At 45.2% G+C, this 25,069-nt stretch overlaps 1 protein-coding gene and 1 long non-coding RNA gene across 4 annotated transcripts in view; one reads left to right on the forward strand and one right to left on the reverse strand.

Moving 5' to 3' along the window:
- Window positions 1–2,527: 2,527 nt before the first annotated feature.
- Window positions 2,528–15,458, forward strand: LOC310706626. Its single transcript, XR_014525951.1, has 4 exons — window positions 2,528–2,542; window positions 2,658–2,798; window positions 11,558–14,969; window positions 15,329–15,458. It is a non-coding gene; the product is annotated as an uncharacterized lncRNA (long non-coding RNA).
- Window positions 15,459–16,205: 747 nt separating this feature from the next.
- The window catches only part of MAT1A (methionine adenosyltransferase 1A), a 28,308-nt gene continuing 19,444 nt past the window's right edge, over window positions 16,206–25,069 (reverse strand). Inside the window, exons 4-11 of one of the 3 annotated variants that reach the window (XR_014525920.1) lie at window positions 24,916–25,028; window positions 23,897–24,040; window positions 23,208–23,426; window positions 21,861–22,548; window positions 21,585–21,631; window positions 21,152–21,505; window positions 20,621–21,092; window positions 16,206–18,022 (exon numbers count right to left, since the gene is read on the reverse strand). Coding sequence is in view for 1 of the 3 variants with exons in the window: in XM_083502782.1 (XP_083358908.1) it covers window positions 17,920–18,022; window positions 20,621–20,754; window positions 22,366–22,548; window positions 23,208–23,426; window positions 23,897–24,040; window positions 24,916–25,028 (896 nt within the window). In the remaining 2 variants the exon portion in view is untranslated. Of the gene's footprint in view, window positions 18,023–20,620; window positions 21,093–21,151; window positions 21,632–21,860; window positions 22,549–23,207; window positions 23,427–23,896; window positions 24,041–24,915; window positions 25,029–25,069 lie in introns of all 3 variants that reach the window. The other 2 variants (XR_014525921.1, XM_083502782.1) reach the window with 2 other exon arrangements.

Below are 25,069 nucleotides of genomic sequence, written 5' to 3' on the forward strand. Positions count from 1 at the left end.
TAGCATGTTGTCTTGAGTCATTATTCCTCTCGGGGGTCGCCTGGGTTGGGGGGACTCTGCCTGTCCCCGCAATGCTTTGCAGGGTTCATGAAGTTCATGCCTGCTAAAAGCACAAGCCTGACTATATATATTTTTGTTCAGTTGGCAAACCTACTTCAAAATGAACATTTTAAAAATAGTGAAACAACTTTGCAGGGTAGAAGCGCGCTTCAAAGGTAATACATCAGAGCTACAGGTGAGTCAAGATGAGGGGAAAGAGGACGTGATGGAAAACATTATCTTAATATCATTTGTTTCTCTACAAGCCAAATAGCAGGTGTTTTCCACCTGTTCAGTCTGTGCCAGGGCAAAGCATTTCTGTTATGGGTGATTCAATACTGCTTTAATTTCGTGGCACATAAATCATCCTTCCCCTTCCATTTTGTTGATGCCTGAATTGTTTACTCAGCCTGGGATTTACAACTGTTTGTTCAAGGTAGTTGCTGTGTTATTGAATAGCACACTTCCCCGACTGGACACGCTGGCACCTGTGTTGGTATTTGCACAGATATTCAGATTATTAATTTTGGCAACGCTGTGCATATATCCCCCCTTTTCTTGCCTCTACAAAATTGTTTTACATTCTATGTAACTAAGAATGGGCACCAAGGACATTGATTCCTGCAAAGGCCAAGAAGACAACCAGACTCTTACAGACCTTCCAAGGCTGGATCTACACTGACCTGTTTAACATTATTAGAACAACATTAGATACGTCGTTCTAAAATGTCACATACTCGTTAATTAAAACTTGTTTACTTTAGGTTTTTTCCCGTCAAAATACTGTTTCCCTGCTGCTGCATTTTAATAACACATTACAAATGTTAAAAATAGGATGTCGTGTCCATATATGTTATCAAAACCATTCCTTTTAGAGGACATCTGAAAGCAGCCCTGTATAGTTTTATTGAGTTTTTATATATGATGGAAGCGACCCAGAGGGCTGGGGCAACCTAGTCAGGCGGGGTATAAACTAATCATCATCATCTTCCTAGCTTATTTCTCACAGTGTTAGCCACTACATTGCTAAATTAGGAAATGTGGAAGGGTGGGGTTTTTTTTTTGCTTCATAGACATAATCAATACCGTAACCATCCGGTAAGGGCGACAGATGGGAGGATAATTTAGGCAGGTTGACTATTAATGATACTATTTAAAAACGTCTATTATTGTTTGTTATAATACGGCAGGGGTTGGTGCAGTGCATCTCTGTAACAGAACTAGAATCTTAAATACATAGGCACCTCCTCTGAGTCGGACGATAACAACCCTACAAAGGAGGTTTTCCTTCCCTCCCTGCCTCATTCTAGGAATTCCATCTGAAGCAGGCTTATCAGGCAGTTAAGTCCTTTAGAACTATGTGGAAAACTACTTTCACACATATAAAAATACCCCGTCAAATCCTAGGATTACCAAAGAGCCCATTAGGTATGACAGCAGCAGGGTGGGGAGTGCTTTTATGTGGGCTCCTCCAAAGAAATGGCCACACTGGGGGTGAAGCCAAACTCCTGGAGAATCACAGCGCCTGCTGTGGCTGTAGAGACTGGCAACTCATAACTGCTGCCCCCTGCATTGTTTTTGCTGCGTTAGCTGCACTGAAGTGACTTCCCCGGGGTACAAGCCTGGGCAGTATGTGTGGAGGTCCTCGGCTGCGCAGACAAGAAGACCCCACTCTTGGTCTCGCTGATGTGGTCCAAAGGAAAACAGAGCAATACGTTTGGCACCAGCTTGGCTGCAGGAGTCGCCAGAAGGAGGAATGCAAAGCACCATCCAACCATCTTAGGGACTCTGCTCCAAATTTGTGTAGGGTTTGCTCCTTAGCCTTTTTTTCTCCTAAAGATGTCCCTCAAAGCAGCGAATAGATTGAATTTCCACATCAGCCAAATTAATATGCAGATTAACTGAACGACTAGTGCTTGCTCTCATACCCTTAGGAGCAGTAGGGTGTACAGGCGAAGCTTTTCCCAACACAATAATAAACATGATCACCAGCTAAATGTCTACATTTCAAGATGCAGTTATAGACTGGACTTTGGCAAGCTTAAATAGTCTGATCCGTGCCAGAGGGAGGAGGGGAGTAAATTGGGATTTTGTTTTTGTATCTCCCTCCTTTTGTAATACTGGAAATCAATAAAACAGTAATCATTTGGAAAGTTGGCAAGGCTAAAGATGCGTGCAATTTTCAGTTCGAAATCTGAAACCGAATCACAGGCAAAGTCCAGCAAATTCAGCAGTTGTCTTTACAGCTCCTGAAAAGTAATTGGCTCGGCGTACACAGCACGACATCAATTATAGCAGCATCCCCGCCACCTCCAATGTAAATGGCTTTAACGAGAATGTACCAATGACTCATTTGTCCTTCTCGTAAAACCTCTGAGGGGTGCAAAGCCACCTTGTCCAGTTTGTATTTCGCCCAAACTGTGGGAAGCAAACAGAGCAGGAGCAGATGGAAAGCTGCATGGAAATTTCCCTAAATGGACGGTGTTGCTTTAAGAGCAAGCAGGTGGGAGGTGATACAGGCACCCTACTCCAAATAGTTGTCTATTTCTACTGTAATACCAGCTATTGCCTGATCCCTGGTGTCCTAGAGATTGCTAGTCTCCCTTGCTTTTTGACAGCTTCATTAAACAGCTGGAAGGTTTTGCGGGAAGAAAATGTTCTTTACTTCAGTTTGGCAACCCTGAATAAAAACCTACAACAAAGAGCAACTTGAGTCGAGATCAAAGGCACGTGGAGGCAAAAATATTTTATAAAAGCAGGTAAGACTGGAAAGACCAGACCTCTAAATTATACTGTGTGTGTGTTGTGTGTGGTAAACTGTCTCTCTTGACTACAATAAATGCAGCCTAGCGTGATACTGTGATGGAAGCCTTGCTTTTCCTAAAAGGTTAGGTTTAAAATAAATGTTTGGTGACCTATTCTGATAGAATCCTCCTCACGTTTGCCTGAAAATATTATTATCCTGAGAAAACAGGGGCTGATATTTCTGGTGTGTTTTCTTGAAGAAGAGAATCATCTGAAATTTTGAGGAGGGAATTGTTGCCTAACCAGAGTGGGCTTCTGACCAAAATCTGCCTAGTGGGAAGCTGTGGAAAGACCCTTGTGAAAAGACCCTGCTTCTTTTGGCCACACTTCCCAGAATGCCTTGGGAGGGATGCGACATGATGCAGTGTTGCTCTCAAGGCAATTTCAGAGAAACGTCTACCCACAAAAAAATACTCTTCAGGAGGTAAAGGGTAAAGGGACCCCTGACCGTTAGGTCCAGTTGTGGCCGACTCTGGGGTTGTGGTGCTCATCTCGCTTTACTGGCCGAGGAAGTCTGCATACAGCTTCTGGGTCATGTGGCTAGCATGACTAAGCCGCTTCTGGCAAACCAGAGCAGTGCACGGAAATGTCATTTACCTTCCCACCGGAGCGGTACCTACTATCTACTTGCACTTTGACGTGCCTTCGAACTGCTAGGTTGGCAGGAGCAGGGACCGAACAACAGGAGCTCACCCCGTTGCGGGGATTCGAACCGCCGACCTTCTGATCGGCAAGTGCTAAGCTCTGTGGTTTAACCCACAGCGCCACCCACATCCCACGCTTCAGGAGAGCTTGGTTTTAATTCTACACAACAAATGGCCCCAAAGAAATTGATCAGCACAGCTCAAGGCAGGATTCCAATGCTTTTAACAGTGGTGCAGAAGATGCAGTTTGGGTAGGTTCAACTTTGCATGCAAAGCTGACCAGCATTGTTCTGTCTGCACAGCTGTTAAAAGAACTGGATCTGTCTTCTCCTTTGTATCTGGTCATCTTAATGGCACATGAACAATTCACGGTTTTAAATAGTATCATTAATAGTCAACCTGCCAAAATTATCCTCCGATCTGTCATTCTTGCAGGATGGTTATGGTACTGATTATGTCTATGAAGCAAAACACACACACACGTAAAAAAAAACTTAGTGCATTTCCTAATGCAGTGTCATAAAACGATTAATTTAGCGCAATGGAGTGGCTAACCGAGTGAGAAATGAGCCAGGAAGATTATCATCTCTGGTATGCATTTTGCTTTCCCATCCACGCAACAGAATTTCTTCATGAGACCTAGAGTTTTCTCAGCCTTTGTCTGCAACATTTGGATAAATGTGTGTACCCACCTCACAGGGCTGTTCTAAGGATAGGGCAAAGTACTTTGTTGCAGTGGAATGGTAAGTGTGAAGTGGTTTTGAATATAGTGATACCTTGGTTTACAACCATAATCCCTTCCGGACGTCCAGTTGTAAACCAAAACAGGTTGTAATCCAAGTCGTGCTTTCGCCAATAGGGCCTCCAAAGAAAAAATTTGGTTGTAATTAAAATAAAAAATGGGTTGTAATCCAAAAAAAGGGGCACACACTTCAGGGTTTGACATGTTTGTAATCCAAAACGGTTGTAATCCAAAATGGTTGCAAACCAAGGTACCACTGTGCTTGAAATTCGCCATTGCTTAAAATGCCCTGTAGCACCTCTACGCTCCACACACTGCCCTAAATCTGCCTCTGCCCCACCCTTCACTAAAATAATTGTCCAACACCTGCTTCCTGAAATTTGGAAGGTCTCAACCAATGAGAGAACCTTTCTGCGTTGGCCTTTCCCCACCAGAATGCCCTCCTCTGAGATGCTTATCAGGCATCTACATCTATATGTAGGTATTTGACTGAAAACACTATATTTCAGTCTGTGAATTCCTTTACCTTTTTACTTCCTGTCACAGTGGTTTGGGGAGAGATGCAGAAAGACTGTGACTTTGGAACAAAATGAGTGGTGTTTTGTTTTGTTTTGTTTTGTTTTGTTTTGTTTTGTTTTGTTTTGTTGTTTTGTTTTGTTTTGTTTTGTTTTTTTTAAGTACTGAATCCTGTTCTATTTATTTATTTTGTCTATGGCTTCTTAACCCTTGCACCTACCCTCCTTACTGAAAGCATAGGCCACAGGGAAGGTCCTTAAACCTTTTTATTGAAAAAAAGTCTTTTAACTGTGTGTAGCCAAGGACCCCTGAGCCTATTTGCACTGAAACACAACATTTTTAACCTCTCAGAAGAGGTTACTTTGACAGCAAACTTCACCCACTTATGCCAAAAAAATTAAAAGTCTATAGGCAGGGCTTTTTTCAGCTGAAATTTGTCAGAACTCAGTTCCAGCACTTCTCAGGTAAGCGGCATTGCCATCATAAGAGAGCAAGGGAGGTGTTCGTGGTGTGTTCCAGCACCTCTTTTTCTAGAAAAATGGCATTGGTTATAGGCATCTATATATAGTTCCGTTGTAGTCAGTTTCAGACTTTGGAAAGCAAGGCAATGAATCATATGCCATGAATATGAGGTGAAATGTGAGGTCGATCTGAGCAGCTAAGCTGAGGCAATGTCCTATTTGAGACAACGAGGTAGATTCTCAGGCTAATATTTTTCTATGCACAGCTATAATAATTGTTAATGAATATGTTAAACGCATGAGTATTCTTGGGTACTCAATCTGTATTTCTGCTTCTTTGTACTATTTTTATCTTAGCACATTAACCATGGAAATACAGAGGGGGTTTTCTGCTTCTTTGTACCATTTTTATCTTATCACATTCACAAATGAAATATAGACGAGGCATTGTTTCTCCTTGCCGAGATGAATAGCTATTCAAACGAAAAGAGGAAAAGAAAGCGTAGCACACAAAATGGTTTCTGATTGAAATAGATAACAGTGTTCTGCAAGGCCCCCTCAAAAGAGCAATGAACAAATGCATTCTGGGAACCAGCCTGCCATATAGACAATGGGCACAATTATTCTGGCCAGAAGTCAGTGCTTCTGCACTTCAGTCCTACCTGCCTAGGTGGACGTTGCTCTCATTTCAGTGGGGATTACTCCCAAGGAAGGGTCTAGCTCAGGGAAAGCAAATGGTGCACTTTCTCGGTGTAGTTGGATGCCAGCTCCCATCATCCCCAGTCAGAATGTTCAATGACTGGGGGAATGATAGGAGTTGTAGTCCAACAGCTTCTGACTGGAGGGCACCATCTTAGCTACATCTGCTCTAACTTAAGTGCTGCAGGGATTTATTTAACAGAAATGTGTGGGGCCAAGCTTCACATGGTTTGTGCAATCTGTCTGGAATGTACCCTTCCCCATTGCCGCGAAATTAACAGAAGGAGCTAGTTAAATCAGCAAAACAACTGACTTAACCCCACCCCCACCCCACATACAATGGCATACCCTCCAACATTCCTCATATGAAAGTTGGTACATTCTATTCTACATCAGTATCACTGCTGAGGGAAGCTTTTAATTTTAACTTTCTGATTTATTCATTTTTTTGCATGTTAATATCTTTATTAAAGTTTTCCATGATACAAACCACCACCACCTGAAGCCCAGCTAGCTCCTGCCCCCACTCTTGGCCCCTATAACCCAATTGCCTCCCCACACCCCTCAAACTCCAGTCCCCACAGGCTTGCCTGCACCCCACCCACCAGAACCTTCCCCATCACCCCACGACCTGCTGCTGCCCAGGGTCTCCTCCAGTCATCACCTTCTTTTCAGGTCTGACCTGGCTCTCTTTCTCCTTTTTATTTGGCCAGCTGTATGGGTGGTTACGGGACGTGGGTGGTGCTGTGGGTACACCACAGAGCCTAGGACTTGCCGATCAGAAGGTCGGTGGTTCGAATCCCCATGATGGGGTGAGCCCCCGTCGCTGGGTCCCAGCTCCTGCCAACCTAGCAGTTCGGAAGCACATCAAAGTGCAAGTAGATAAATAGGTACCGCTCTGGCGGGAAGGTAAATGGCGTTTCCGTGCGCTGCTCTGGTTCGCCAGAAGCGGCTTAGTCATGCTGGCCACATGACCTGGAAGCTGTATGCTGGCTCCCTTGGCCAGTAAAGCGAGATGAGCGCCGCAACCCCGGAGTCAGTCACGACTGGACCTAATGGTCAGGGGTCCCTTTGCCTTTACCTTTATGGGTGGTTATGGGGCCTGCCAGGCTGGGGTGTTGTAGCCTCCCACAGTGGTGAAGGTGGCAGAATCCCCATTGCCTCGTGCTTCCTTCCTGCTCCCCTTCCTTCTACTGCTGCTATTCCACAGGCCAACCTGGTCCCTCTCTCGGATCCAGCAAAAGTCTCTCCCCACCTCACCTTCTCCGACTCCCAGGAGTGGTGGCAAAGGAGGTGATAGTGGTGGAGGGGGAGGCCTCAGTTGGCAATCTTCTCTTCCTACTGCTTCCCCCAGTGTGAAGCCATTTCCAGTTAGCATACCTCAACAAAGATGGGAATTTGGGACTCCGCATGACATAGGGAGAAGCCGTGATGGCTTAATGGTTTTTGTGACGGTCCCGGCATTTTCAGGGCAATTGAAGATCATGCAAAGGCATAAACCAAATCAGCCCACGACCCCAACAGCTGTTTCTGGTGAAATAGAAAGATATTGGGAGATCCATTCAGGGCTCTCACTGTCATAGTCTTTGGCCCTTAGCTGACAAGCCACTTCGGAAATCGGGGGAATTCTCAGCAGAGAAGTAGCAGACAGAAGGGAGATGCTTAGCTCTTTCTCTCCCCCCCCCCCATCAGCTGTTACCTGAAAAATATTTCCATTGGAGTCTGGAATCCTTCAAAGATAAAGCAATTGTGCTCCAGCAATAACAACAACCAGAAAACTTAAACAAGGAACTGAAACTCACTGTTTGCTCTGAGAGTAAGAAAGAACTGTGTTGTGTTTTACAGACGGTTGACTCTTAAGCTCAGCTTTTCAACTATCGTTAAACACTACATATTTAGTTTGCTAATAAGGATGTCCAAGAGAGTGATCTTACAAAGGCCTTTTTTTCCTAAAACCGATTCTGTAAGTCATACATATTTATGATTATAATATAATATGATCATGAAAATCATCGGTTCATCAAACATATTTTACAAGAGGATCCATGAGAGCCTTCTGCCTTGTGCCCAGCTCGAGGCTATCATAGTCAATAGCAAAATGAACCAAGTGACCTTTAGACGACTCCAAAAATAGTCCTTTGAAGTTTAACAATGGATTATGAAACAAGTTGCATAAATATGGAGTGATTGGGCAAAAGCATACATTTATAGAATATTACAGCCTCTTTTAAAAAAACAGTTTAGGGATATATATTTTTCATTGCTGGAAATGAAAGGGCAAATGAAGGGCAAAAGCCTCAATTTTCTCAGAGTCCACATGATGTTGCATGGTGTCTGCTCCCTTTGCACAATGGGGGCAACCAAATTTCATCTTTGCCCAGCATTTCTACAGCAATCTGATTCTCTGAATGGTACTTCCAAGCACCAGAAGGAGGTTTTAGATATACCTGTGTCTTATCTATATCTATATCATCTATATCTATATCTATATCTATATCTATATCTATATCTATATCTATATCTATATCTATATCTATATCTATATCTATATCTATATCTATATCTATATCTATATCTATATCTATATCTATATCTATATCTATATCTATATCTATATCTGTATCCCTAAAGGGGAGGAAGCCCAAAAGAGCTCAGTGAGAACTAAGCATTATCAGTGGGATGAGATTGTTAGGGGGTGGGAGAATGAAATAGAATGGAATATGTCACTGCAGATCTGGAAGGGATCCTGAGAGTCATCTAGCCCAGCCCCTTGCAGTGCAGGAATCTCAACTAAAGCATTCAAGACAGATGGCCATCCAAGCTCTGCTTACAAACCTCCCAGGAAGGAGAGTCCACCACCTTCTGAGGGAGTCTGTTCCACTGTCAAACAGCTCTAACTGTCAGAAAGTTCTTCCTGATGTTCAGTCGGAATCGCCTTTCTTGTAACTTGGATCCATTGGTTTGAGTTCTAGCCTCCAGAGCACGAGAAACGAGCTTGCTTCACCTTCCATGTGACAGCTCTTCAGATATTTGAAGATTGCTAGCATTTCTCCTCTCAGTCTCCTCTTTCCAGGATAAACATACCCAACTCCGTCAACAGTTCCTCATGGGGCTTGGGTTGCAGACCCTTGATCATCTTGGTTGCCCTCCTCTGCACACATTCCAGCTTGTCAATATCCTTCTTATATTTTGGTGCCCAGAACTGGACACAGTACTCCAGGTGTGGTCTGACCAAGGCAGAACAGAGCGGTACTATGACTTCTCTTGATCAGAACATGATACTTCTTTGATGCAGCCTAGAATAGCATTACCATTTTTTGCTGCTGCGTCACACTGTTGAGTTTGTGGTCCACTAAGACCCCTATATCTTTTTCACGTGTACTACTGACAAGGCAGGTGTCCCCTGTCTTATATTTGTACAGCTGCTGCTTCCTATCTAAGTGAAGAACCTGACATTTCCTTATCCACAGCTACATCAGCACATAACCAGTTCTAATTGGCTGTGTACTGTTGTGACATCATCTCAATCATGACACGCTCACCAATTGACTGGCATCATTCATGTGACTACACTCTGAAAGATTAAGGTCCTGGGAAGAAAAATGGTGCCACCATCGTAGCAGGTCGTACAAACTAGGCCAGCAGTCTCAACCACTGAGCTACACAATTAAAATATTTCGTGTGATTTAAAAGTTATATAATGATGGTGTGGTGCAGAAAAAGAAAACCCACATTGACTAACAGCATTCCAAAGCCATAGAATTAATTATGCCTGCATACTTAGCAACGTATCATTTGCATGTATGTTCCAAGTGCAAATTGATCTCCAGGAAGGACTTTTCCCCTTCTCAAGCATAGTCTTGCACAATTTGCCAGTGGGGACACTCAGCAGGTTAAACAATAAGGAAGGAGGGGTTTCCGAGGGCAATGTGCACAAAGAAACAGATCTTCAAGTGGAAAGCAAACAAGATCTGTTTTTATGGACCAGAATTCTGACAAAAGTCATTAATGAGAAGGAATGGATCATTCTAAGTACTTACACATTGAGCAAGATTCAGAGTTTGTTCATTTTGAAAACAATTCTTTTGCTTCTTGTTTTCTGGCTGAAAGCTCTGAGAGAGCATCTAAGTTGCCCTGCTCCCCAAATCCTGTCAATGTTTCTTAGGTAACCAAGAAAGTTGCTTAAAAAAAAAAAAAGCCAAGAGATTGTTTTCTTAATGTTCTGGTGTTCTCTTTCCTTCACATATCGCCCCAACTTTTTGTGTTGAGCCACCATTTTAGTTGACAGAAGAATGAACTTGTTTTCTTCCACTATATAGTTCTCTTTGGCTTTGGTTGTCATGCCTCATTGTTTTAAAAATCTCCATCCAAGGACACTTCCTCATGCTTATTCCAGGGTTGTTGTTGTTTAGTTGTTTAGTCGTGTCCGACTCTTTGTGACCCCATGGACCAGAGCACACCAGGCACTCCTGTCTTCTACTGCCTCCCACAGCTTGGTCAAACTCATGTTAGTAGCTTCGAGAACACTGTCCAACCATCTCGTCCCCTGTCATCCCCTTTTCCTTGTGCCCTCAATCTTTCCCAACATCAGGGTCTTTTCCAGGGAGTCTTCTCTTCTCATGAGGTGGCCAAAGCATTGGAGTCTCAGCCTCAGGATCTGTCCTTCCAGTGAGCACTCAGGGCTGATTTCCTTAAGAATTAATAGGTTTGATCTTCTTGCAGTCCACAAAAAACATGGGAGGGATACAGCTTTCAACAGAGTCCTCTTCTTTCGTCCTTTCTCCTGGCCAGCAGACCATTAGGCAGGAGTGAGAAACCTCACACGCAGAGACCAAAGGCCTCTTCAGGCCTCTCTGTCTGATCCAGGGCCAGCTTGTCACATTTTGTTGCTTGAAGTGAAACACAAAGTGCCCCCCCCCAGCTCCACGGCATCCATGGAGAAGTGGCTCAGGCATCAGCACCCATTTCTGGCGAGATCTTGGCAGATCTTGGCAGCGGGGTGGGCAGGGAGCCCACAAGGGTGCCGGCTTGGCTGCTTCACCCTGCCTCATGCGTGGGCTGGTCCTAGTCTGACCCATGGGACTCTCCCCAAGCTAGACTGCTTCCCTAGCCACACACCTTCCCAGGTGACAGCCCTCACTGGCCTTGCTTAAACAACACCCTCCTTGAATAATTTTGCCTGGCTGGAATGTTGCCCTTGGATTCTGATCATGCCTTTCGCTCGACTGAACGGAGGATAAGAGGAGGGTGTGTGAGTGTGTGCAGAAAGGCAAAATGTACATTGTCTCTGCTCCACCCACATTTGGTTGCGGCCCTCGGGTTGCACAAGGCTCCTCATCCCTGTCCTCAGGCAAGCACGGGTCACAGAAACTACTATTCACAACGTGAGGCTGGTGCATGGATAGTGATCTACTCCTTCCTCTGCTCCCGAGATCTGCAAATTCCTCCTGTTGTGGGCTGACTAGGACTTCCTTTATAGATCACGCCATAGGCGAATTGGCAGGTCAACAGGCAACCTTTTGAAAACGCTCAATTCAGACTTATTTCTTTTTCACGTCATTTTTGGAGGTGTTAGCCGGTATTGCTGCTGGAGCTGTCTTGAAAACTCATGTGAGGTGTGTGGTTGTTTTGTTTTTCCCCCTCTCCCTTAGGTACATGTTTGAGCCAAGACGGCCGAGTAGAAAGCCATGGTGGAAAGCATCTTGGCACCTTGGACAATTGTCTTGGTCATCTTTGCCACAGTGTTCGTGATGAGCTTTCTGATGTTCCTCCCTCCGGCTGTCGTGTTGATCTGCAGGAGGAAGTCCTTGTCGCAGATCTCTTTGGAGGGAGCTGTTTAGCCGGCCTCGTTGAAGATGACTGCGTGAGCACGGGGACTTGACGATGCTTGAGAAGCGCCATCGTAAATGTGGAGCAGGCTTTGCCTCTTCTGATATATGCAAAACGACGGATGCTGATATTCAGGATCCTGGATATAAAACAACATCTGAGACTTTTGATGCCCAATTAACTATCCTCTCTGGTTTGTTCCATTTTCTCTTTGAGAATATCAGTGGTTGAAAAGATACAGAGGGAAAGAATGGTCCCTGTTAACTCTGCACATATAATGCCTTTATTGCTCGTGGTACTTTGCTTGCAAACAGTATTGAAAAAGAGAATTGTTACATTTAACTTATTAATGGTGGCGAGGCACTATACTGAAATCAGATATTCATAGTTCTTGTATTCATGTCGTACAAATGTGCATTTGGAATATGAGTCGATGTTTGACAGTTCAATGAAGCCAATGGCCAATCTTATTTTCTTAATTATTTATTCAATATTTGCCAGTTTCTAGTTTTGTTATGTTTTCTAACTTTGAATGTCAGTCTTCTGTGATACTCTTACAGAATGCAGCATAGATTTTCACTTCCCAGAAAATGAAACCAGGTGTTCTCCTGCAGTTAATCTCCATTCTGACACCACATAGGATTCAAAGAGAGACATGGGACATCGTGTTGGGAGAGGCAAAACTTCATTTCCCTACTTGCAACTTCTAACCCTCTTTCACACCGCCACCTACTGGTCCTTGTGCATATGCAGCTAACATCACGCTGTTAACTTCAATGTGGAAAGCAGGTGAATGGAAAAGCATTAATGTTGATTTTGCAGGGGTCGCTTTCACAAGATGGCTCTAGTCAGCTGCCTGTCCCCTCTTGCTACTGCAGTGTGTAGGTGTTCGTATTAGCTCAAATTTGACAGGAAATTACATATAAAAATAGAGAGAGAAAATGTGTATCGAGGAATATTGCATACAAAAATGTGTCTGGGGAAAATGCATGCTGAAGCGCTGACCAATTTTTGTGAGGACTTTTTTTAAAAAAATGCAAACTGATGAATGATTGTGAACGGAACTTAAACAGGTAAACTGAGAAACCAAAACTGACAGAACACCAAATGACTAAGTGGCAGGTTCTGTGGCTGTATTTGCTCAGCCTGCACTATTTCAATGCTGTGAAAGAAATATAATTGATTTTATCAGCATCTGCTTGATATAAGCTAACAGAAGCGTAAAGCACACAGTTGGCTTTCTACCTGACGTGTGGTCTGGCAAACAGTGTATTTAACTAGGTATATGCTCCAGAAAGACTTCAGAAAGGAAAGACTGGTGATGCAAACAAATAGGGTATAGAATTTGTTTTTTAAAGAAAGGTTTGGCCACATTGTTGCTGGCACAATGTGTCCGTCTGACAGTCGAACATCCCGCCCAAAATGCCTTTATTTACTCTGGGAGCTGCAAGGCTGGGAAGTTTCTCAAGCTTTAACCAGATCTGAGCTGCAAAACTTGATTGACAGTTGCAACCCCTTATCCAGTGCTTGTATTCCTGCCTTATTCGGTTCAGGAGGAGGGAAGTTTGTGTTCCCCCGCTTGCAGGCTTCACATAGGGATCTGGTCAACCCCCGTGAGAATCTGATGCTGGGCCACTGGTTTGATCCAGCAGATCTCTCCTTATGTTCATTTTGACATAGCATGTGTTCCTATTTGTTGAGCACATCACAGGTGCCGCAATGGGGGGGGGGGGACTGGTGGGGAAAGGAGCGGTCCTCCTGAACAGAAAAGAAAATTGAAGGAAAAATGAAGCGGCCTGTGTGAATCTAAGGAAGATTAGTGAACAGAAACAGGGCTGGTGGGTAACTTTTTTATTTGGAGAAGGGAAAACAGGGGGCAATTAAGGATTAATTTTTGGAGAGAGAAATCCTTTGGAAGGGTGCAGATAGAAAATAAGGGTTGAAAATATAGATTTCTTGGGTCTGGTTTGAAACTTAATGTTGTAGGACTGAATGGGATTTGGATGCTTTGGGGCAAAATTAACTGAATGAGAAATTATGGAGGGACCTAACACCCCACCTGTTTTTTGAATCCAGTTTGTGGTCTCTGGTAAGCTGCCAATTTGTCATTTGCAAAACGGATGTTACAGTGCAGTAACAAATACTAGGGAGAAAGAAGTGGCCTGGGTTTGGGGGCTCAGGCCCCACCCATCTTTTGTATTTACCTTTGGGCAAGTCACTTGTCTCTCAGAGCATTTGGTTTCCAATTGTGCTCAACCAAGTGCCTCTGCAAAGCTTCAAAGTAGGGCATGAGATCAACAGATTCCTTGTTTGTCCCCATCAACCAGCATTCAAAGATATACTGCCTTTGACCACAGGTGTCCTATTTAGCTCTCATGGCTGGTAGCAGAGACTTCTATGAATGGAGTATGAGCAGAGCGGGTAGAAGCTTTGGGTGGGGGGAACCAAAAGAATATATGTAGAGGAGTTAAGAGGACTTTTAGTTTTCTCCCCCTTTTCGAAAGGCACAAGCTCCCTCTGCAGTTTGCAAAGGGAAGTGAATATACTTTCTTAGAACAAGGTGATAATTTCTTAAACCAAGGAGTGATGTTAGCAAGATTCTGCCTAAACGTTTGCAGTGTTTATCTGTTTTTTGAGTTGCTGAGCTTTGGCAGAATCAAGATACTTCACAGTTCTGGAAAGCGGCTATTTGATATTTCCTCGCGAGTTCTTTCTCTTACCACCCCCTCCCTTGATCCCCTTGCATTCAGAACATTGCATAAAACACAGAAGAGGCATTAAGTACAAACACTTCTGCAAATTCAACATTTCTTTTGCTTTCTCCCCGAGTTCAATCCTCGTGGGTATAGGGAAGATTATATTTGGATCAGCAAGTGGCTGGAAAGGAGGTATGCGAAATGAAAGAAAAATGTGTCTTAAATGCGTTGGCATGTATGCAAGCACTAGCCTCCTAGAATGAATCTTGAGGACCGTATCCACACTGCAGGTCTGCAATGCAATACAAGGCCTATCTACTCAGAAGCAAACCCTGCTGAAAACAATGGTGTATACTGTGAGCAGGGTTGTAGTCCCATGAATGTTTACTCAAAAGTCCCACCGTGTTTGGGGAGGTTGCTCCCAGGTATGTGGGCTGAGGATAGCAGTCTTAAGACTGTCTTCTAGTGAACCAGGGAAATGGTTTGTGGATGGGAAGAAGGGACTAGGGATTTGCAATGGAGTATTTCCAGGACGTGGGTGGCGCTGTGGGTTAAACCACAGAGCCTAGGACTTGCCGATCAGAAGGTTGGCGGTTCGAATCCCCGCAACGGGGCGAGCTCCTGTTGCTCGGTCCCTGCTTCTGCCAACCTAGCAGTTCGAAAGTGCGTCCAAGTGCATGTAGATAAATAGGTACCGCTCCAGCGGGAAGGTAAATGGCGTTTCCGTGCGCTGCTCTGGTTTGCCAGAAGCAGCTTAGTCATGCTGGCCACATGACCCGGAAGCTGTACACCGGCTCCCTCGGCCAATAAAGCGAGATGAGTGCCGCAACCCCAGAGTCGGCCACAACTGGACCTAATGGTCAGGGGTCCCTTTACCTTGCTATTCCCAGTACTGAGCTAAGTGAACCAAACACCTGACTGTAAGGGTGGCTTCCTAGGTTCAACTAAACTACAATTCTTTGTGGAGACATGCGATGATGGCTAAAGGAGCACAGAACCGAAGTGTGGAGAGTTGGTTGGGCCAAAACTGCTTTTGTTTGTATAATTGCTATGGCAGCTTCCTCAACTCCCACCTCAACAAAGCTTTGCTGAGGGTGCCGACAGTTTTGTTTAAGAGATTGCTTGCTCCTTTGTGGTCTAAAGTACATTTTCCCCAGGAGAAGAGATCACAATGAAACCAATTTCAAGCTGTAGCCTGAAGGTGCGCTTTCCTCTTTCTCTGTTGACAAGAGGGTTGCCCTGTGGGGCCCGAATAAGCTTTCCAAAATCTTGTTGCCAGATCTGAAAACTAAAGCTTTTCCTTCTTCTAGGAAAGAATAGCAATTTCTGCCAGTTGAGGTGTGTGAAAAACAGTGAGGCGCATGGTGATAAATTTACCTCAGCTGGAAAACCTCTATCTTTTCTTTAAAAGCAACGTTCTACTTAAGGCTCATTCTTCTGCTATTGCTGACAGACCAAAGAATCCGCCTTTTGCAAAACCTGCTGCCTTGTCATTTTAAGCTGCTGGTGTTTCTTAACATTGCCAATAATGAAGAGGAAACAATCCACCATTGAACTGGCTTGTTCTGCAGAATGTGATGCATCTAATATGGGTTACAATGCCATCTAGTGGGTGTCTCAACCATTGCCTCCACACTGGGGTTGCAGTTTCTCCTCAGAACTTCTCAAAACACTTTGAAAAAATTAGGATTAAGTCTGTCTGCCTGTTTCGTATCCAAACTATGATGACCCAGTGCCTGTTATTGCGCTCCAATGTTCTTCAAGCCTACAGTGGTAAGGGGCAGAACACTTTAATGCCTTTCATTTTGACATACAAATTGTTGCGGCTATCGCTTGGGAGAGGGAAAGTGTATATATTGGGGGGAAGAACAACTCAAATTGGATGTAAAGAGAGGCCTGTACAAAGGCACAGATAGGATATCAAGTTTTTCCAATGTTGACAAAAACAGCATTTCTAGAAAACTGTGCACATGAGGATGCTGAGATCGGGTTAAGTGCCAGCCATTAATTATTATTAAATTACAGTTATAATTAATTTTATATAGCACCATCAGTGTACATGATGCTTTACACAGTGAAATACTGAGATTAAGATCCTGAACCGCTGATGCATGAGGTGCCAGATCCCATTCCAGAGAGGGCTGCTTTTCCGTCAAGAATCCGGACAGAAGGCTATTCTAGTACAATTGGATAACGCTGAGATGCGGGGGGGGGGGGGACTGCACTTCTGACCCCCCTTCTTTCAATGGCACCATGAAAGGCAAAACTATGGGCATCCAGCCTGGATGATTGGCTCTTATCAATGCTAAATTCAGCCCCACCACTTGCCCGCCCACCTCACTCGATACGTAGCTTTCTAAAACCCAAAGCATTCTTGCTTATCTGTTGCACTTCCTCAACTGAGGTCTTACTCCATCTTCCATTCAGTGCTAGACATTTTCCTGCCTGAAGAGGATCTCAAATCTATACTGCCTGGCCAACGACTCTTGTCTTCATTTACACCTTTCCACACAGTGAAGGATGACACTTCCCCGTCGAAACATGGGGCCGGCCCTGTTCCCCTTCCTTTTTGGTCTAAGGTACTCTCTTGCTGCTAAAGGCTTCCTTTCATCCTCATAACATCCTTCTAGCAGTTGGAGGGTTTTTGAAAAAGGCTTGCTGACCTAGTATTCTTCATTTTGGTCAGCTATCTCCCATCTGGAACTCCTTCCCGCTTGGCTTTTGCATCCCATCTTAGCCAAATGTTCCTCCCCTGACCTGCTAAAGCATTCCCTGAAATCACAGCAGCTCAGCCAATGGGGTGCGGCATGGGGCTTATAAGCAATAGTCTAACATTTTGCATATAAAACAGCCCTGCCTAGAATGGGCTGAGGCAACTTTACCAATATGTAAGCTCATAGATAAACAGCATTGGCCATGTACCCATCTAAAATGTTTTGTCACGAGGCTGTTATAAAAGAGAAAAGAGTTTCCTTTTTTAAAAACGAAGAAGAAAAAGAAAGAGAATAGCAGAGAGATGAAAGAAAAGCTGACAGAACCCTTTTGGGTAATATGTGTCGAATATAGGCCCCAAAATCCTCTTCCACACCAAGAGTCCAGGGAATATTTGAGGTACCAAATATTTGCAGAAAGGAAATTAGACCCCATAATTTCTAATTGTCCAGTTGTAGTAAGGAAGCTTATGGAACCTGAGGGAATTTTTTCTTCCCATTTGAACAGAAGAACGGAGAGAAGTTGGGCTGAAGGCTGGTATTCCATCGTTTTGATTGTGGGTCAAAGTCCTATGTTGCGCCTTTTCTAAGTGGAACGAAACAAAAATAGCAGCAATAGGAAACATCTTTTGTATGTGCGTGTGGTGAGATGTCGAGAGTACAAACAGCGTCGATTTCCATGAAAACAACTTTTTTCTATTTTCGAGGATGGTCAGTGGAAGCACCTTTCATAATAGAGTCCTCTCCCCTTAAGCTCAGGGGTTGGGACCGTGGTTGTTAAAAGGCCAGTTTCTTAGGTACTTCCCAAGAGAATTCGCCTCTCCCAAAGTGGCCGTAACAGGCGGTCCTCTGATAGATGGGCTTCTTCAAATCCAGATCCCTGGTTTATTCAAAGAGAGAAAGAGGAAGTCATTAAGTACAGCTGGATAACGGGCGCGCTAATTTCCCCCGCATGGAACGGCGACTGCCCAAAATATCAGAGACGCGTAATAGGTAATAGCAGCTGCAAAGAACAGCTGTTTTAAAAGCCTAGGATGCCTATTTAGTGAGCTACATATGTGTTGGGCAGAGCAGCTGCCATGGATATGGCGTGAATTTGTGTGTGCCCGTTCACACACACACACACACACACACAGTTCCCCCCTTTCTCTCTGGTTACATTAGCATCTGTTTACTTTCTGTGATGTATCCTAGAAACACCTAGTGTCATTCACTTCATGGCCCATTCTGGCTTTGTTGAAGGAACTGGGCCTCTTTAAAGAGGAGCCGTAGCTGACAGGAGCGGGCCAGCAGCAAATCACACTAAATGGACTTAAGTCTAGAAAAAACAGCATCCGCACAGGAGTGTCCAGGCCTAATTAGCACAGCAACTCATCTCTGGTAAGTCTCGCCCCTGTGAAGCAGCGGCTGAGACTGAAGGTCCCTGCCTTCCCACACCTGTCTTAAGTTCTTTCCCCAAGCAATCTGAGACTGCGCTGGCATGCCTGCCTTTGCTCCTCCCACTTCACACCCCTCCTGGTCCTGGGAGACCAGCAGGGAGGGGAGCTTGTCACAGCAGAAGGGGGGGGACATCCATGCCTCTTCACCAGCCAGACTCAGTGCACTAAGCCCTGTTACCTCTTCAGCTTCTGACACCTCCTCCTCCTCCCAGTCTTCTCCCTCTAACCACCCATCACCAATCCCTGGACTCTGAGCCTTCTTCCCTTGAGGGCCCCGCAAATGGTGCCTACCTTCACTCCTCTACATTCAGCCAGTCTATGACAGCAGCCGAGTGGTAGACAACATACCTTATGTTCAATTCCCTGCATTTCCATCTAGGGATGAAAAGGACTCCTGCCCGAAGCACCTGAAAGCCCTGCCAGTCAGCAATGACAATACTGGGATTCTCTAACATCTGAAGCCAGGTCTCCCTTCCCTGGCTGAAGGAACTGCACAGCCCACAGCAAACCTTTCAGCAAAGGAAGAGCCTAATAGCAGTGCTTCCCAAACTTGGGTCTCCAGCTGTTTTTGGACTACAACTCCCATCATCCCTAGCTAGCAGGACCAGTGGTCAGGGATGATGGGAATTGTAGTCCAAAAACAGCTGGAGACCCAAATTTGGGAAACACGGAGCTAGAGCCTTCTCAGGCAGCAAATCTAAGGTCCGATTTGCATCATACCTTTAAAGCAGGTATCATACCACTTTCAACAGCCATGGCTTCCCCCAAGGAATCTTGGGAACTGTAGTTTGTTAAGGGTGCTCTGAGTTGTAAGGAGACCCCTGTTCTCCTCCCAGAACTACAGTTCATCCCACGAACCACCCTGAGATCTTGTGATGATGGCCATATATAAACAAAATAAAAAATTCTCAGCGTGGTTTGACAGTCAAGCCTTGTTCCCAGGGAACTCTGGGAATTCATAGAATCATAGAATCATAGAGTTGGAAGAGACCACAAGGGCCATCGAGTCCAACCCCCTGCCAAGCAGGAAACACCATCAGAGCACTCCTGACATATGGTTGTCAAGCCTCTGCTTAAAGACCTCCAAAGTAGGAGACTCCACCACACTCCTTGGCAGCAAATTCCACTGTCGAACAGCTCTTACTGTCAGGAAGTTCTTCCTAAAGTTTAGGTGGAATCTTCTTTCTTGTAGTTTGGATCCATTGCTCCGTGTCCGCTTCTCTGGAGCAGCAGAAAACAACCTTTCTCCCTCCTCTATGTGACATCCTTTTATATATTTGAACATGGCTATCATATCACCCCTTAACCTCCTCTTCTCCAGGCTAAACATGCCCAGCTCCCTTAGCCGTTCCTCATAAGGCATCATTTCCAGGCCTTTGACCATTTTGGTTGCCCTCCTCTGGACACGTTCCAGTTTGTCAGTGTCCTTCTTGAACTGTGGTGCCCAGAACTGGACACAGTACTCCAGGTGAGGTCTGACCAGAGCAGAATACAGTGGCATTATTACTTCCCTTGATCTAGATGCTATACTCCTATTGATGCAGCCCAGAATTGCATTGGCTTTTTTAGCTGCCGCGTCACACTGTTGGCTCATGTCAAGTTTGTGGTCAACCAAGACTCCTAGAGTAACAAGTTTGTGGTCAACCAAGTAACAACTCTCAGCATCCTTGGCAAACTACAGTTACCAAGGTGCTTTGGAGAAGCCATGACTGCTTAAAATGTTATGATACTGCCTTGGACTGCATAACTCGTTTGTTGCCTTGCTGCTGCTCTTTGGGCGTGCAACTCTGAGCCCATTAAGAACTGCAGCTGAACCCTCATAAATAAGGAGAACTAGATCTCTACTGGAATGTTGCACCATCCTGGAACAGGATTTAGTTGGAAGCAACCAGAGTGAAGAAAGCTGATACACCTAAGAAAGTGCATTTGCTATTTTGCTTTCTCAGCATTTGAAATTCAGTAGTCAATACTTCTGGTTGCGAGGGCGCTGCGGTAAATTTGCTCCTTCGACAGGGAAAGCCCCTTGTAAAAGTGCTTACTTCACGATAGCGCCTGGCCGGAGGTCGAAATTCTGGTGTACGATGTTTAGCAGCTCTTGTTCGGGCTTTGTGGAGGTACCATACGTGAACAGCGAGATGGAGAGTGGCTCAGCCACGCCAATGGCGTAGGCAACCTATAGATGGAAAGAAACAACAATTAGGCCTCTGTGTGTATGTGGCAATTGATTGCTGAAGCAATGGGCGAAGACTTGCTTGGAGAAATCCATTCTCGCGAAAGCACAACATTTGGTGGTGACAGACTTATGCATATAAAACATAAAACTGCATCAGTTGTGTAGAGCAGTATTTTCCAGCTGTTGGGCCCCAGCTGTTGATGGGCTACAACCTCCATCATCCCAGATCACCTGTCCTGCTAGCTAGGAATAATGAGAGCTGTAGTAAAACAACAGCAGCCAAGGAGCCACGTTTGAGAAACACTGGTGTGCAGGGCGCATGCGTCTGGTTTTAAAAGCTGAAGCAAAGCAGGGCCTCCAGTGGTGCTGTCACAGACGGGCTTTGGTGGAGAAATGCAGCAGGACCGCAGGACCACACTGTAGAGCACGTTGCCATCTGATGAGTGGATTGCCTATGAGAGCGTTAAGCCCAGAGCAAGCCCACCCTAAGGGCACTGGAAGAAAGGCTACAAGTCAACAGCAGAGCATCTGCTAAACAGGCAGAGGCTCCTGGGTTTAATCACCAGCATCTCTAGGTAGGGCTGGGAAAGATTCCTACCTAAAATTCCCGGAGAGTCACTGCCAGTCAGTGTAGATGCTACTAAGCTAGACGGACTAATTGCTTGACTTGGTGTAAGGCAACTTCCCACGTTCCATTAAGTCCAGACTCTTAATGGTAGTTCTCCAACCTGGGTCCCTGGCTATTGTTGGACTACAACTCCCATCATCCCTGAGCACCGGTCCTGCTAGCTAGGGATGATGGGCTTTGTAGTCCAGCAACAGCTGGAAACCCAAATTGGAGGGGAGCTGAACCTCAAGAATGCAGTGCTGAACTTCCCTATACAGTCATACCTCGGGATGAATACGCTTCGGGTTAGGCAAATTCGGGTTGCGCTCCGTGGCGACCCGGAAGTAACAGAGCACGTTACTTCTGGGTTTCGCCGTGCACGCATACGCAGACCGTCAAAATGACATCACGCGCATGTGCAAAAGCGCCAACACGGGTTACGTTCGCTTCGGGATGCGAATGGGGCTCCGGAACGGATCCCGTTCGCATCCCGAGGTACCACTGTAGAATTGTTTCAAAGACTGCTAAGATAACTGTTACATTCTCTATGCTTAAAAGAATTCAGGTAAGAAAAGGAATTCAGTAAGTAGAGGGCTAGAGGGGCTACCGACCTGCCTCTGTATACAGCCGCTTCTTATATACTGAACCTATCGGATACAACTGCCCCAATGATATCCTTAATATAGCAGTTCCCCACAGGAAGCCATGTCTCTCAAGCAAAAAGTAGCTGTTGCAGGGCTTCAACTACCCCCAGAAATAGCAGCCACACACTTTGCTTCCGCTCTCTGCCTGGTAACCTTTCGCCGTGATACAGTGCAGTTTGTACTTCAGACCCTGCAGCAGGAGGAACGGAGGGGGGAGGAGGAGGAGGAGGAGGAGGAGGAGGAGGAAATGTGGGCTTGATGGCTTCAGCAGCAGGCAGCCACAAATCTGCCACAACGCTTCATTTCCTCTGACGGCTGCTAGGTGAGAAAAGGGTGGAAGAGGACAAAACTAGAACCTACCTGGACCAAGACACGGCGGCAAAGCCCAGCTTTCACCAAGGATTTGGCAACCCACCGGGCTGCGTATGCTGCTGACCGATCCACCTTTGTGTAGTCTTTGCCCGAAAAAGCCCCACCCCCATGGGCTCCCCATCCGCCGTAAGTATCCACAATGATCTTCCGTCCAGTAACTCCAGCGTCCCCCTGCAATATTACAATGGCAAGCGTCACTTCTAAATCTTAATGAGATGGAAAAGCGGCAAATGCTACAAAATGGAAAACAACAACAACCTATCAAGAAGCCTCGGAAGAAGATGTCCCAGAAAACTGCCACGTATTTCCTCTCTTTAGCCCTGTGTTTCTCAAACTTGGGTCCCCAGCTGTTGTTGGACAACAATTCGCATCATCCTTGACCACTGGTCCTGCTAGCTAGGGATGATGGGAACCCAAGTTTGAGAAACACTTCATCTTAGGGCTTAAGATCCTGCCTATTACAGTGAACTATGTGTAGCCCTAAGTAAATATATGTGAAAATAAATGATATAAAATAATTGCAAGTATATATATCCTTAAAAGCACCTTCAGAAATCTCTGCAACACACAAGGGTCCGATGGCAGACATGCAAGTTTTTCTCAATGGCTAAGGCAATGTGAAACGGTACCCTGAAATTAGAAAACCGCTGTGATGGAGGGAAATTTTTATTTGTTTTCTTTTGGGCATGTACCTTTTGAGAGTATGCCTCCAGATTTGATTTGGGGGGGGGAGTACCAGTCATAACATAAATATGCATTTCAGGAGAACCTAAGAGGAGCAATAATAGATTTCCTCATATTTACCCACATATCAGTGAACACATACTTACCTGCGGTCCTCCAATAACAAACCGGCCACTGGGCTGAAGATGGTAGACTGTATTGTCATCTAAGTATCTGGGTGGAACCACAGCCTTGATGACATGCTCCTGGAGGGCCTTGCGCATGGCATCCAGAGAGATGCTCTCGTCGTGCTGCACCGAGATGACAATGGTATGGACACGCACTGGGATGACGACGCCATCTTTCTGGACATACTGAACTGTGATCTGGGAACGAAGGAAGCAATTGTGAACTGTAGGGTGGTGGCGAGAGAAAAAGCACACCCCAAAACTGGCAAACCAACCCCAAAACAACAACTGTGCCCCCATTTGGGGCTTGGCCCAACTCTGAATGGCTTCCCTACCAAAAAAAAAAAAAATGGACAACTCTGCTTGCACCAAGGGGTCTCTGCCCACTGGGGGGCAACATCCTCTTCCCATGGCAGCACCCCCATAGCCCAGCCCATACCATTCAAGAAGGTCCCCAAGTCCTCCAGAGAGGCTTTTAGAGAAGTCTGCTGGATAAAGGAGGGAACTTTATTCCATTTACAGATCTCGCGTTCCTCCAACCCATGGTTCTCACAGAACAGCAAGAATCACTTCCAAAAACATAACAGGCCTCCCAATGCCAAAGAATGGTCAAATGGATAGGCCCTAGTTATGAGCGGAAGAGAAATAATCTGTGAAAATGAAAGTACCTGGGTTTTGGAGTCCGGCCTAAGCCAAGGGAGGACCCCGTTGCGCCTCAGCTCGGCCATTTTGGCATTCAGTTTGTGAGCGAGCATAATGGTCAGGGGCATACATTCTTCTGTTTCGTCGGTGGCATAGCCAAACATCAGGCCCTGCAGTGGGAAAGGAGCCATTATTTTCCATTAGCAAAAAGAAGACAACAACAAGGACTACTTTTCATATATTAGCATCCTTAGAATTCGCTTCACAAAATTCTTTCTCCTTTTTCATTCTAGAATCAGATTCCTCTTTCCTCCTTGATACAGCTCCTCCCTTTAGTGTTTCATTTTTATAAATGCTATTTTGTATTCCCTCGAGTGGTAGGGAGTCCTGAGGAAGAATTCTGCATGTTCTCTTTCCTTGTGAGGAGAGAGAGAGTGAATACTGGAGACTTATGGTGGTCATAATCATAATCCAAAACGTTCAAAAACTGGGGAGCTGCTTCTCATTGGTTGCAAGAGCTTCTTGCACTCAGAGAAAGTTGCATCGCACTTTTGGGTTCTTAAAAGCTTTCGAAAACAGAAGCATTTACTTCCAGGTTTTTGGCATTCGAGAACCGAAACATACAACAACGGAGGCGTTCGGGAACCAAGGTTCCACTGTATTTAGAAATTATTAGTTATAATTAGTAATTAGCCAGTATTAGCCAAGGTTTGTTGCTCGGGGCAACATGATCAACCACCGTTCGTGGCTAAGTGAGGACCCGACCTCCATCTTCCCAGCCCTAGCTCAATACTTTCATCACCAGTTCTGTGCTCCTAATTCTTGCATCGGACTTAAGAGGTGGTGGCATTAAGTGGGGGCCGATTTGACCTTGGGTCTTGTACGTGCTGATGCCTGCAATAATTGCTTTCATAATCCTGGTGACTGAATCCTGAAATGCATGGTGCAAATCAACCCCCAGCTGCTTACTGGCACTTTTCACCAAGATGAATACTTCTGGCGAATATAAAGATGGATTTTTTTTTAATGTTCTTGCAATGATTACCTGGTCCCCAGCGCCAACCTCTTCTTCTGACCTGTGCAAATGCACGCCCTGGGCAATATCGGGCGACTGTTGTTCCAATGCAACAAGAACGTTACAAGTCTTATAGTCAAAGCCTGCGGAGGAAAAATGGAAGCCGTGAATTGCCTTTCTTTTC

The sequence above is a fragment of the Podarcis liolepis genome (genome assembly GCF_965112155.1).
Source record: "Podarcis liolepis genome assembly, chromosome: 5".
Classification (NCBI taxonomy): domain Eukaryota; kingdom Metazoa; phylum Chordata; class Lepidosauria; order Squamata; family Lacertidae; genus Podarcis; species Podarcis liolepis.